This window comes from Pieris rapae, chromosome 16 (genome assembly GCF_905147795.1).
Source record: "Pieris rapae chromosome 16, ilPieRapa1.1, whole genome shotgun sequence".
NCBI lineage: Eukaryota > Metazoa > Arthropoda > Insecta > Lepidoptera > Pieridae > Pieris > Pieris rapae.
The window spans coordinates 8,294,985-8,306,880 of NC_059524.1; the positions used below are offsets into that span (position 1 = coordinate 8,294,985).

At 33.2% G+C, this 11,896-nt stretch overlaps 2 protein-coding genes and 1 non-coding gene across 4 annotated transcripts; 2 read left to right on the plus strand and 1 right to left on the minus strand.

Annotated features, from left to right (window-relative positions):
• Window positions 1-342: 342 nt before the first annotated feature.
• Window positions 343-7,363, minus strand: LOC110994041 (proteasome subunit alpha type-1). Of its 2 annotated transcripts, none has more exons than XM_045631628.1 (6): window positions 7,256-7,363; window positions 6,703-6,953; window positions 6,220-6,379; window positions 5,928-6,137; window positions 4,613-4,768; window positions 343-820 (listed from the first exon to the last, which is right to left on the minus strand). In XM_045631628.1, exons 1-6 carry the CDS (start codon window positions 7,256-7,258, stop codon window positions 803-805), a joined length of 798 nt encoding a protein of 265 aa, XP_045487584.1. In that variant the 5' UTR covers window positions 7,259-7,363; the 3' UTR covers window positions 343-802. The 2 variants fall into 2 exon arrangements, with proteins under 2 accessions (XP_045487584.1, XP_022116213.1); XM_022260521.2 differs by having other exon boundaries at window positions 343-823.
• Trnaw-cca lies at window positions 1,398-1,469 on the plus strand. Its single transcript has one exon. It is a non-coding gene; the product is annotated as a tRNA-Trp (tRNA).
• LOC110994038 (alpha-N-acetylglucosaminidase) lies at window positions 1,949-4,426 on the plus strand. Its single transcript, XM_022260516.2, has one exon. It carries the CDS (start codon window positions 1,990-1,992, stop codon window positions 4,315-4,317), a length of 2,328 nt encoding a protein of 775 aa, XP_022116208.2. The 5' UTR covers window positions 1,949-1,989; the 3' UTR covers window positions 4,318-4,426.
• Window positions 7,364-11,896: the final 4,533 nt, after the last annotated feature.

The window sequence follows — 11,896 nt, forward strand, 5'->3', positions numbered from 1 at the left end:
AAAAAATATTGTCATATACAACCTCAGATTTCTGTACCTTTTTGGATCTAAGGCAAACCGGCTTCAGACATTCCTTCGCCGTTCGAGCAAACGTTAAATCCGCACAAAGACAGAAAGTACAACCGAGGCTCGAACCTACAACCATAGGGATGAGAGTCTCCTACTTAAGCCACTACACTGCTTTAAGACTTTATATTCTTATGTACAAAAATATATAAGGAAGAATTGTGTCTAAAAATAATATCTAAAGCAGTTTAAGTTTATAGTTGAGCAGTGTTGGCCTAATGGCTTCAGCGTATATTTTTTAATGTTTATAACAGTATGTATAAATAAAAAAATCAATTAAAAATGTATGCATTTAATTAAGAAGAATTACACAGGATAAATATTATTTACCTCGGCCAGCATTCAGACATATAAACGTACATATTTATAGTACAAGCAAGACGATCAGTTTCATTTTGTTAAATAAAATTGGTATGTTTAATCCAAAAACTATTTAAAGAAAATATAATTTTATATTAAAATTTGGCGATGGATTATCGTTTGTATAATATGATAGAAAGTGAACAGAATAAAAATGGGAATAGACAACACCGATTTAGTTTTGAACACAGATTATTTTATTAACTTATACCAATAATTTACGCAGCAATAGGTCTGAACACTGGCCGAGGCCGCCCTTTCCAATAGCATAGAAAAGAGGGTAGAACCACAATTGTGGCATATTTGTGGGTAGGAGGACAATACGGCATCAGGTCTTCGATCTGGTCATCCCTTCCCACGGCTTCCAGTCTTGAACTTACTCCGTGTCCATCGCCTGCTGAAAATAAGCAAAATGAATTTATGAATATTGAATAAACATAGAAGTAGATTTTAATGTTAGAGGCAAACTGATCGCAAGTGCGTTCCCGGCCTTTTAAGAATTGCCATAATTAGGTGAATTACCCATAGCTAGTAACGAAGCTAAGATATAACCGGATATTTGCATGTTATCCTACTTTGTTAAAGACAAACTCATTAAAGAATCCTTATCTATTACCAGATAGCAATTTGTAAATAATATTAACATGATAACAAATACAAAACAAGAAATTCCTAATACATATTTTAATAAGTAAAATAAGCAAAATTATTAATAATAAATAGATATTTAAAAATAATATCTCCCAGTTTTCCAATATATATTATACATTCAGTGAATGTTTTAGGTTTACGAGCAGCAATGATCAATTGCTTTTAAACAACTCACTATTAACTTACAAATTTAAGTAACACAATTTTTTTAAACAAATATCTTAATAACAAAATATTGCAACAGCAACAAACTCATAATATCTAAAAATGAATTAGCCAGCCATTCTAAACACTTTGAACTTTTCAAGTCGAATGTCATCGACTCCGTGGCGCAACGGTAGCGCGTCTGACTCCAGATCAGAAGGTTGCGTGTTCAAATCACGTCGGGGTCAAATATATATTTTTGTTTTTTTTTAATACACATTTTAATAAAATATATCACTTAATATTTTATTAATTGTAATGATTTTAAATAAAAAAAATATATGTAGATGCCTATATTTTTTTTGCACACTTAAAATGATACTAGTTACTTATCATTGTCCCGGTTTTGCACGGGCACACCTTACACTTTATTATAAACCACTCCAGCACTTTTCTTTGTTATCTATCCGTCAAATTCTAATTACGCTAAATTATAAATTATAAATTATAAAAAGAGACATGTATACCTTTATTTTTTAAATGTATTATTTATTATATATATATTAATTTTATTTAGGGATAAGACATTGTAATAGCGAAACTATAAACAAAATTACAACTTCAATATATTAGTACATAAATAAAATATTTAGTACAAAACTTCGCCGGGTCTGAGCTTATCTTTCTTCAGGTCAATGGTCACTATTATTCACTTAAGACCCTCTGAATAGTACATTCATTGCCCCGCGTTCGTCGCAAGCGTTCGCGATGTACTCTATTTACCTTATCATTTGTTTATTCTCATACACTACGGCAATCAACCTCAATTATTTAGACCCAGTGGTATTGCAAACAAAAACATCACCTGACATACAAAAGGCGGCTGCGGAATCAATAATTAAAAAATATTTAAATAACGTGAACGTGATTGTGAGTCCAGTTCTCTTCGTTCATAATAAGGACGTGTTCGTACTTCGGACTGTTAATGGACAACTACAAATAAAAGCCAGTACCGGAGTGGCTGCTGTTTGGGGCTTCAATTATTACTTGAAGAAATACTGCAAGAGCCAAATAGCATGGCAAGTGCAGAATGTCCAAATTCCCGATCCTCTCCCCGAAGTAGATGAAACAGTTGTCGCTAACGATAGATTCAGATATTATCAGAATGTATGTACAGCGTCATACAGTTTTGTTTGGTGGAAAACCGAATGGTCCACACATGTGGAATGGATGGCGTTGAACGGAATCAACTTGGCATTGGCACCGATCGCCCAGGAAGCCGCCTGGGCAAGCATTTACAAAACAATAGGAATGACTGATGACGAAATCAATGAACACTTCACGGGGCCAGCGTTCCTGTCATGGCTGAGAATGGGTAACGTCCATGGTTGGGCCGGTCCATTATTCAAATCGTGGCACGACGTTCAAAAGAATAATCAGGATTTCGTGGTTAGTCAAATGCAAAGTCTTGGTATGATTCCGATACTTCCAGCGTTCAATGGACACGTCCCACGAGCGTTTAGTCGAATATTTCCAAACTCCACATTCTACTCAGTGAACACGTGGAACAAATTCAACGATGACTACTGTTGCAACTTATTCCTTAGCCCATTTGATCCACTCTTCAAAAGCATTGGAAAAATGTATCTAAGGAAAGTCACCGAGGGTTTGGGTACGGGTAATATATACTCGGCCGACCCCTTCAACGAGATCCAGGTTGAACCCTGGTCAACAATATTAGTGCAGCAGACTGCGAAGGCAATTTATAACACTCTAATAGAACAGGACCAGAATGCTGTGTGGATGATACAGAATTGGATGTTCGTACATAATCCGCTGTTTTGGCCAGTTGATAGAGTCAAGGCCTTCCTTACAGCAGTGCCAAATGGAAGAATGTTAGTGCTGGACCTGCAATCGGAACAGTGGCCACAATATGATTTATACAAAATGTATTATGGTCAACCATTCATTTGGTGCATGTTGCACAATTTCGGAGGCACCCTTGGCATGTTTGGTAACATTCAGACCATAAATAAAGACGTTTACGAAGTCAGGAAAAGGATTAACAGCACTATGATAGGAATGGGTCTAACGCCAGAAGGGATCAATCAAAACTATGTCGTATACGACCTAATGTTGGAAACAGCGTGGCGCGAATCACCTATCAATGATTTGAATCAATGGGTTGCAGATTACGCAGAAAGAAGATACGCCTGCAACACAACTGCCACCGCCTGGAGATATTTATTTAAAAGCGTCTACAATTTCGACGGTTTAAACAAAATAAGGGGAAAGTACGTGATAACCCGTCGACCGAGTTTTAAAATACGCCCTTGGGCTTGGTATAAAAGCAAAGATCTTCTCGATGCTTTGAAGAACTTGGTCCTCACAAATAACGATAACTGTCAAGGGGGCTTCGACCACGACTTGGTAGATGTGGCCCGTCAACTGTTACAATACAGAATAGATCAGCTCTACCTAAATGTAGTGAACGACCGATACACCAATTCCTGGACATTTAACTCATCGATTACCCGATTCTTGGACGCTATGAAAGACATGGGGGAAGTTTTAGCAACGCATAATGATTTCTCATTGCTAAACTGGCTACAGAGCGCAAAAAGTTTAGCCGAAAACGACGGGGAGTCGTATTTGTACGATATCAATGCCAGAAATCAGATTACACTATGGGGTCCAAACGGGGAGATATCAGATTACGCATGCAAACAATGGGCAGAAATGGTTTATAACTACTATAGGCCCCGATGGGCGATGTTTTTGCAAATTGCATTCGATGCCAAGCTTCGAAACGAGAAGTTTGACGAGAAAAGCGCACAGCGAGCTGTCAGATCTTCAGTGGAAGAACCGTTCCTGCGTTTAAATATAGCGAGTCCGATGTCAAACAATCCGCGTGTTACGGCGCTTAAAATGTATGAGAAATGGGGCTATGTGTCAGATGTTGAGGATCTGCCTTTGAACGTAATAAAAAGAGACCCAGAGAGAAGAACAACGTTAGCTGATATTGATGATGAAGAAAATACCATGGACTATACGCCGTCTGTTGTTATGTGGCATTCTACTACACAAATGAATTAAAAACAATAATCCGAGGGAAAATATTTTAATTGTAAAAATTATTAGCACCTATTTCAATAAGGTAGCATGTTATAATATAGCTGATTCTCAATAAATTTATTATACTGGACCACAGAGTTTTTATTTCAAACCCAATGTTAGAAAAAAGTTTTTTAAGATTTTTTGGTGATATTCGTAGCTAAATAATTTAAATTGGTGACAATTTTTTTTTAATCTTTAAGAACTAATCAATTAAAAGATTTTTTTTTCTTTTTTTTTTCTTTTTTTTTATATAATATATGAATTATATTCTTACTTGTGGCTGGGGCTCTTCCCCCGAAGGTGCAGCGTCTCCAGTGGCTGTCCCTCCACGTCTTTCTTCTCCTTCGACCAACGCCAGAAAACGACTCAATTCCGCTTCATCAGCCACTCGAAGAGGTGTTTTAGGCCCAACGATAGCGATCGATACATTCTGGAATTAAAGTAAAATATAAGAACTTTCCATAGATATAAAGTTGCTTTTGATCACAATCATATACACTGCCCATGCTTAAGTGTGATTGAACACACTAGTAGCCTGGCCAGAGGCGATAATGCTCTCTACCCCGCAAAGAATGCGGTGAACTTCCATCACCAGATTATTTTTGAGTTATTTTTTTTGTGTTTTAGAAATTAAATTCCTCTCTGAACTAAAGATATTTTGCCCAAAACCTATAAATGTATAATTTTCTTCATCTTGGTTAATCAGATTTAATTAAGTTGTTGGCACGAATTAAGAATAAAAATGTTTTATATTATGTAAATACATTAAAATTATGTGCGCAAATGAATTCCAAGTTATTAATAACACACATGTATTTATCTATAAATAATACAGAAAAGCAAGAGTTATGTAATCTAAGATTAGTTATGGTACATAATATCATAATCAATAGTTAATAATTATCATCGTAAACCAAGCAAGCAATCATTGCATACTTGAAGCTAAAACAAGAACTTCTATTTTTTCCAAACTCATTTATTTTAATTATCGTTTCCGATAATGTCCAAAATGTGGACTATGTATTGGAGTGTCACTCATATTTATGAAACCTTCAATAAGCCAAATTAGTGTTTGTTAGCATCACAACCTCAGTATGGGGGAATTATATGAAGATTATAAGCTCATATTTTAAATGATTAAATGCAGTTGTTACCTAAGTCCAAATATAGTGTTTCATTTAAGGCTTTCTTTTATCGCATAAAAGCAATAAAAGTAATAACTTCAGGGTTGAGAAACACATGCTTAACCACTAAGCTATTTCAGCTCATAAAATCATTTGACAAGTTATGTTTAAAACACACTGATGCATATACATATAAATACACATAGTTGTAGTCAGAAGAATTAACTTATTCGATTATGTATTATCATAAACTTTGTATGATGTCAAGTTTTAATTAATAATTTTAAATTTTTTATGCTTTTGTTAATTTAAAATAAATATATTTTCAATATAAAATCAGTTTCATAAACATACTTATTAAGCAAAAATGTTAGGAATATGTTAATATGAAGTATAAAATTAGTTTTTATGCATAAAAAATGCCAGAAAAAAAATATATATATATATATAATTTAATTTATGTACCTTAGTATTTAAATCAACTTCATTGGGTAGTGTATCCCTCAAAGCCCTAAGACCATGAGCAACCAATTCCTGCAGATCACAATCTTGGAATGAAGTGAGGTGCTTCTCAAGATACGTCCTTGCTGACTGAGATCTAGCTCCAATAGCCATTGCACGGCAATCAAAGAAATTTGCTGATGGGCAGGTCTGGTATATATGAGGTCCTTGATCCTGCAATGATACAATAATCATAAGTCTTAAAAAAAACAACACAAACTACTCAGTATCAATAAACAAAAAGAATATTACTTACATCATATCCAGCTACAAGTAGGCCAACTCCTAATGGTCTTTTATCATATCGTTGAGTGCATATTTGCATTTTGTTACCAACCATACCAATAAGTCTGCCAACTGGCATTGGTGCATCATGTGCATAGCGATAATTAAGACACTCTGTCCGCATGTAACGGCTGTAATATAACAGTTTTAAATTATACTAAGCCAAATAAAGTTTTTCAATTGAGATCAATAATTAAATATGCATTGCATTAAAGAAACTTCTTTGCCGGGAATACTGAGTCTTTCACTGCAAATCAAGTAATGTAGAGGCATTGTGAGAGATATATTACTGCATTTGTATACCAATCCATTTTCTTTAAGGGAATTAGATAACAAGCCTATTTACAACTGCAATATACTGTTTTATTATTTTTAAACTTCAAACCTTAGTTTATGCACTAAGTTTATGATTGTGATAAATATTAATTCTTACAGGGTTAAGAACATTATGTACCTTAACATTCTTGCATCTGCAGTTAGTCCAGACATAGAGATACCAATATGATCATCAATGGGAATTATTTTTTTTTGATAAGCTGATAGCTCACTCACTGCTCTTTTGAGAGCTATTAATACAGCAAACTGCTTATTTTTTAGTGCAACTGTTGCTGAACCCAGTTTAACTGCCTCCATTGCATACTCCACTTGATGGAGACGACCCTGTGGGCTCCACACAGTGACGTCACTATCATATTGGTTGCGAAACTGAAAGAAAATAGAATAATATCAAGTGTTGTTTAGTCTATTCGGTTTGTTTGGTTATGTTTTATTTCCGGCAACAGAATGTATTGTTTCACGCTTAATGGACCAGCACGCCTCTTCGTTAAAAGATTGAAGTACATTTAAAAGCTTAAGCCGTTAATATTAACAATTTTTTTCAGGTATTTTGGTACAATATCAAAAAGCGCCAATGACAGTGCAATTTTTAAAATAATTTTGCTATAAATTACAACTAAAGCGGTACTTTTTCATAGGTAAAACCTTAATACAATAAAGCAAAAACTTACCATTTTATAGTTTAGAAGTAAATAGAATTTCTGTAAAACCACCGAATACAATCTAACAGCTAACTTAAGGAAGCCGTAGAACGTAAGATGATTTTGAAAATTTAATATTAATTTGGATTATTGTGTCAGTTGTCAATGACAAGTTGTCAAATAAAAGAAATAGTTCACAGGTTAAAAATTAACGATTTAATAAGAAATGAAATAGAATAAATTACTATCAAATACAGTATTACCCTTTGTTTTAATACGTAAATGATAGGAAATAAAAGACTTGTGGAAGGAAATAAAAGAGTGGCAGAAATATTTTTTTAATTCAATTCCTCATTTGACATTAGCTACTGTCATTTTGTAAAATAATGATACAACATATATATGTTTACATGTAAAACTCAAGGGTAAGGATCCATAGGGACTCGAAAAAAGAAAAAACTGCATTTTTCTGATATACTTAGTTTCTATTAAAGTAGTCGATCGATCCGGAAATATTCCGTTACCGTCAATAATTTCGCAACGCAATTTCTTACTCGTCATAACGTTGCAACACTGAAATTGTGAAATCTGGAATCGAATTAAAAGTTTTAGTATAATGTTTCCTTAACACAAACAAAAAAACACCCTATAAACAATTTTCTCGACGTTCACAGAGAAATGATTTTTCGATATAGAGTTGTTCTCTGATACTTAAAACTCGTTATTTGTGATTTTGTGTCAGTTAAATCTCATTATATTAACTAACGCTTCATAAAAGCTACTTTTATATTTAAAAATATATTCAAAGGAAGGTAAACAATGGGGTTTAGTAATTCATAAATACGGAGCAATTTGTATCGTAATACAATATCAGTTTTCTACCCATTTCACTAACAAAATCCATAAGAATTTATCTTACGATGTTATTTGAAGCTTGTTATCGTATACGCAAAAATGGCCTACAATATTGTTGTTTATTTACATCGTGATTATATACATTGTTTAATATATACTTTAGCTAATTACAACCTATTCGAATAGCAATAGCGATTGCGATTCCGACTTTTTTATTAAATTATTGTACCACGGTCCCAAACTTGTGATATCAGCACTACGACCAATCAATAAATTGACGCAATATAATTGATTAATTCTTCCGTTGAATTCTATATAATATGAAATATGACGAAAATAAAATACTTAACATATTTTACTATATAATATTTAGTTATCATAATGTCATGATATTTTTTCTTATAATATGTAATAATATTAATTCTACACAGATGAAGTCGCAGACCTAATCTTCTAAGTAGATAATGTAAACAATAAGACGGTGTGATTATCCTAACTACCTGTGACAGATCCTTTTATGTTGACGGTAATCTGTTTCGCTATTTAGGTTATTTGACATTTTACCTTTTAAATATCGAACGAATATTTTAATGCAAATGTCAAACTCAGAACAAATCAATACAGTTGAAATATAATTGCTATCAAGAGATACTTTGGAGGCTGAGTCAATACAATGATAGAAATGTGCAAAATGGCTTTTTTATTTTCTGTTTAGTTTTAAGAAGTTGCGACATTTAAGTACACTTCAGTCGTGTCAGACATTGATCATATCAGGCTATACTGGTTATGGAGTAAAAAATGCACTAGAGCATCAGTCCAAAAAAAAACTTTTTAGTCCTAATACACTCTTAAGAATCCGCGATAAGGGCGATGTTCAGAGTAAAGACTTCACTTATTCTGAAGTCACACTTAGAGCTAGACACTAGATGAAATAATCCTTTTTTTATGTTTTCATACCTTTGTGTAGCTCAATTTTTTCAAGGTAGTTTTTTCTCTTGGACTAGCCCTTCTGTGTTCTTTGCCTATGAGTAAGGATGTCTTCGGTACAAGTTTAATGACGTGGAATAAGTGATACCTGTATCTTAAATTCCATATTAAAAATATTTTTTTACTCATCCTTGATTCCATACTGTCAAGTTGTCAATCAGTGGAATATTTTGGGTAGGTTTAGACTTGCTAGAAACTAAATCTATATCTATCTCTAATCTATATTTTTTTTACCGGTTTTCCCATTGTTAACTTCGGGTCTATTTAATACTCTCAGAAATGAAGAGTCATTATTATGTTTGCATTATTTTTATCTTGTCCAGACAATAACGAAATGCACTCAACATAAAATTCCTAATAGAAGATAGTAAGTTAATTTAAATGTTAATTTTGTTGTAAAAAATAAAATTTCAACGTATAAAAGTTAAAGTATGTACATAATTGAACATTTTTATTTATCTTTACTTTAACGGACTGCATATATTATACAACATATTAAAAAATACAGAAATGTATGTGGAGTACACAAATTGGTTTAATAGCACGTATTGTCATCCTCCACTATGTGCAAAAACATATTTTGTAGGAACCCTGGTACACGGGCTCTGCCGCTACAGGGTAGCCTATCCTGGTTTTTCGGGACTTATACATTTCCAGACATCAACCGGAAGTTTTAAGTTCGGAGGACCGATGAAACAATAACAGATTCAGCTTGGAATTCAGCTAATGCAGTAAAAACATAAGAGCGCGACCACACGATGCGGTTAGGGTGCGGTGTCGCAACGTCATCCTACATACAAATTACTATACCATGCCACACGACGCGATGCGCCGCCGCGCGGCGTCACACCGCAAGCAGGGTTAAAAATTTAGTTTAACGAGTTCCCTGGTACAGAGGTGTTTCATATATAATTTTTATAATATGTAAGACAAAAAAATACATATTTATTTATTTAAAAATACAGAAAATATGTGACGATAGAACACAAAGTGTTCACGAATATTCCGTTCCCCGAAGCGTTGACATTCTTTGCAATATTATAAAACTTGAAAACGAAATTAACTACTAGAGTTAAATACTAATTTCCTTCAGTTAATTTAATTTATTTTCTGTATATAATTCATGCGTCACAAAACAAAGCCACCACCTCTAACAGTGATTAATGGAACGATTGCTATGAAATTTTCAATGGAATGTGGTATTTGTTTTGGGACAAAATAAAGAAATTTTTATTTTTTTTAAATATAAAATGAAGCTTCAAAAAAAAAACAATTCAAAGCTTCTTAAAGATAAAAATTGCTACTAAAACATAATGTACTAAGATCTTGGTTGAGGTGTGTGTTAGTATGTGTAAGGTGTGAGGATGTGTACGTGTGTGTGCGTTTTAACGTCATCTTTTAAATCCATTCAATACGCTTATTTTTGCGAAAAGACGCGTTTGGAGATAGAATGGATTAAATCGAGGCTCGCATATTCCTCATTTTATAGATTTTAAATTACGAGTAAGTGTATTTTTTTTTACATTTTTTTATAGAACAGGGGGTGAAACGGTGGGGGGGAAACGTGCAGGTGGCTCACCTGATGTTAAGTGATACTGCCAATGGACACTCACATTACCAGAAGGCTCGCAAGTTTGTACCAAGATAAGGATTATGAAAGAAGAATTATATGATCGGGTACACTTAATCTTAAAGTTTATATTATAATATAAGCTGTGAATATTAAAAATAAGTATCAACCTCTGCAACAACCATTTATCTTAATGCCAAATTTCGTTGGGGTCTTAAAATGGGACAAGACGTCTATACGTCTTGGAGTGCGTCCAAAAACGTAGATTTCTATGAATGAACCTCCTACGCATCTAGCCACTATAACCTGTGGTTAACTAGTTTACGTAGACAAGATACGTCATCCGTCGAATTAAAGATCGTGGAAATAGAAAAGGGAAAACGAAAGTATATATTTAAATATAATGCCTTAATTTTGCATAAAATCCATAAAAATTAATGTTAGTATTTAAATGCTGCAATTATAATTGTATTGAACCCTACATAGCTGTTTCATTTATTTTTTTTCTATTAAACAATGCAAGGATAAACCTAAAAAACTGTTGTTTTTAAAGCGAACAGTGTCTACGCTACCCACATAGCAAGATCTTATGTAGCTGAAAAGGTAAGATAAGTAATCAAATCAGGGGGAAATAAAATTCGCGGGGGTAATTAGTTTGTACTAGAACTTTAAAATAAGAAATACCATGACAAATAAATAAGCTATTTGATACTGTGAAAGTTTCCTCGTAGTCGAAGGCTTTCATACTTTATTTACAGAGGTGATGCTTATCAGATTTCCAGTTGCATAACGAGACGTTCGTCATTGTATAAAAATATATACAATACTGTACACATATGTGTGCACTAGTTAAAATTGCAACATATTTGTCTCAGAACATTAATGTGCTTAATAAACGCTGCTTTAATAAGAAGTAATTTGTCTATGTTTATAAATAAAATATATATATTTCATGAATATGATCAGCAAAAAATTAAGCTTCATAGATCGAGGACTTTCGTAGCTTATTTGGTAAGGCATATGGATTATGAAATATAAAGCTATGATAAATGAAAAAACACATTGACAGAATGTTGTATTTGTATTCAAAAACGAAAAAAGGTTTAACTCATATTTTTATAGGTTAGAAGACACACGCTGTTGAATTGTCTTAGAAAAGAATCCTGATTATGTTTCGCTGTATAAAAATAAATAAACTGTTTTATGTTTTTCAATTTTTGGGTACAACTTCTAACTTCTCATATCCTTACAGGCTTTGT

Coding starts and splice junctions, on each gene's coding strand:
- LOC110994038 (XM_022260516.2), top strand. CDS start 1,990: ATGTACTCTATTTACCTTATCATTTGTTTATTCTCATACACTACGGCA.
- LOC110994041 (XM_022260521.2), bottom strand. Junction 6,380..6,702: donor GCAGATGCAAGAATGTTAAG/GTACATAATGTT, acceptor GTTATATTACAG/CCGTTACATGCGGACAGAGT. Junction 6,138..6,219: donor TACTTGTAGCTGGATATGAT/GTAAGTAATATT, acceptor GTATCATTGCAG/GATCAAGGACCTCATATATA.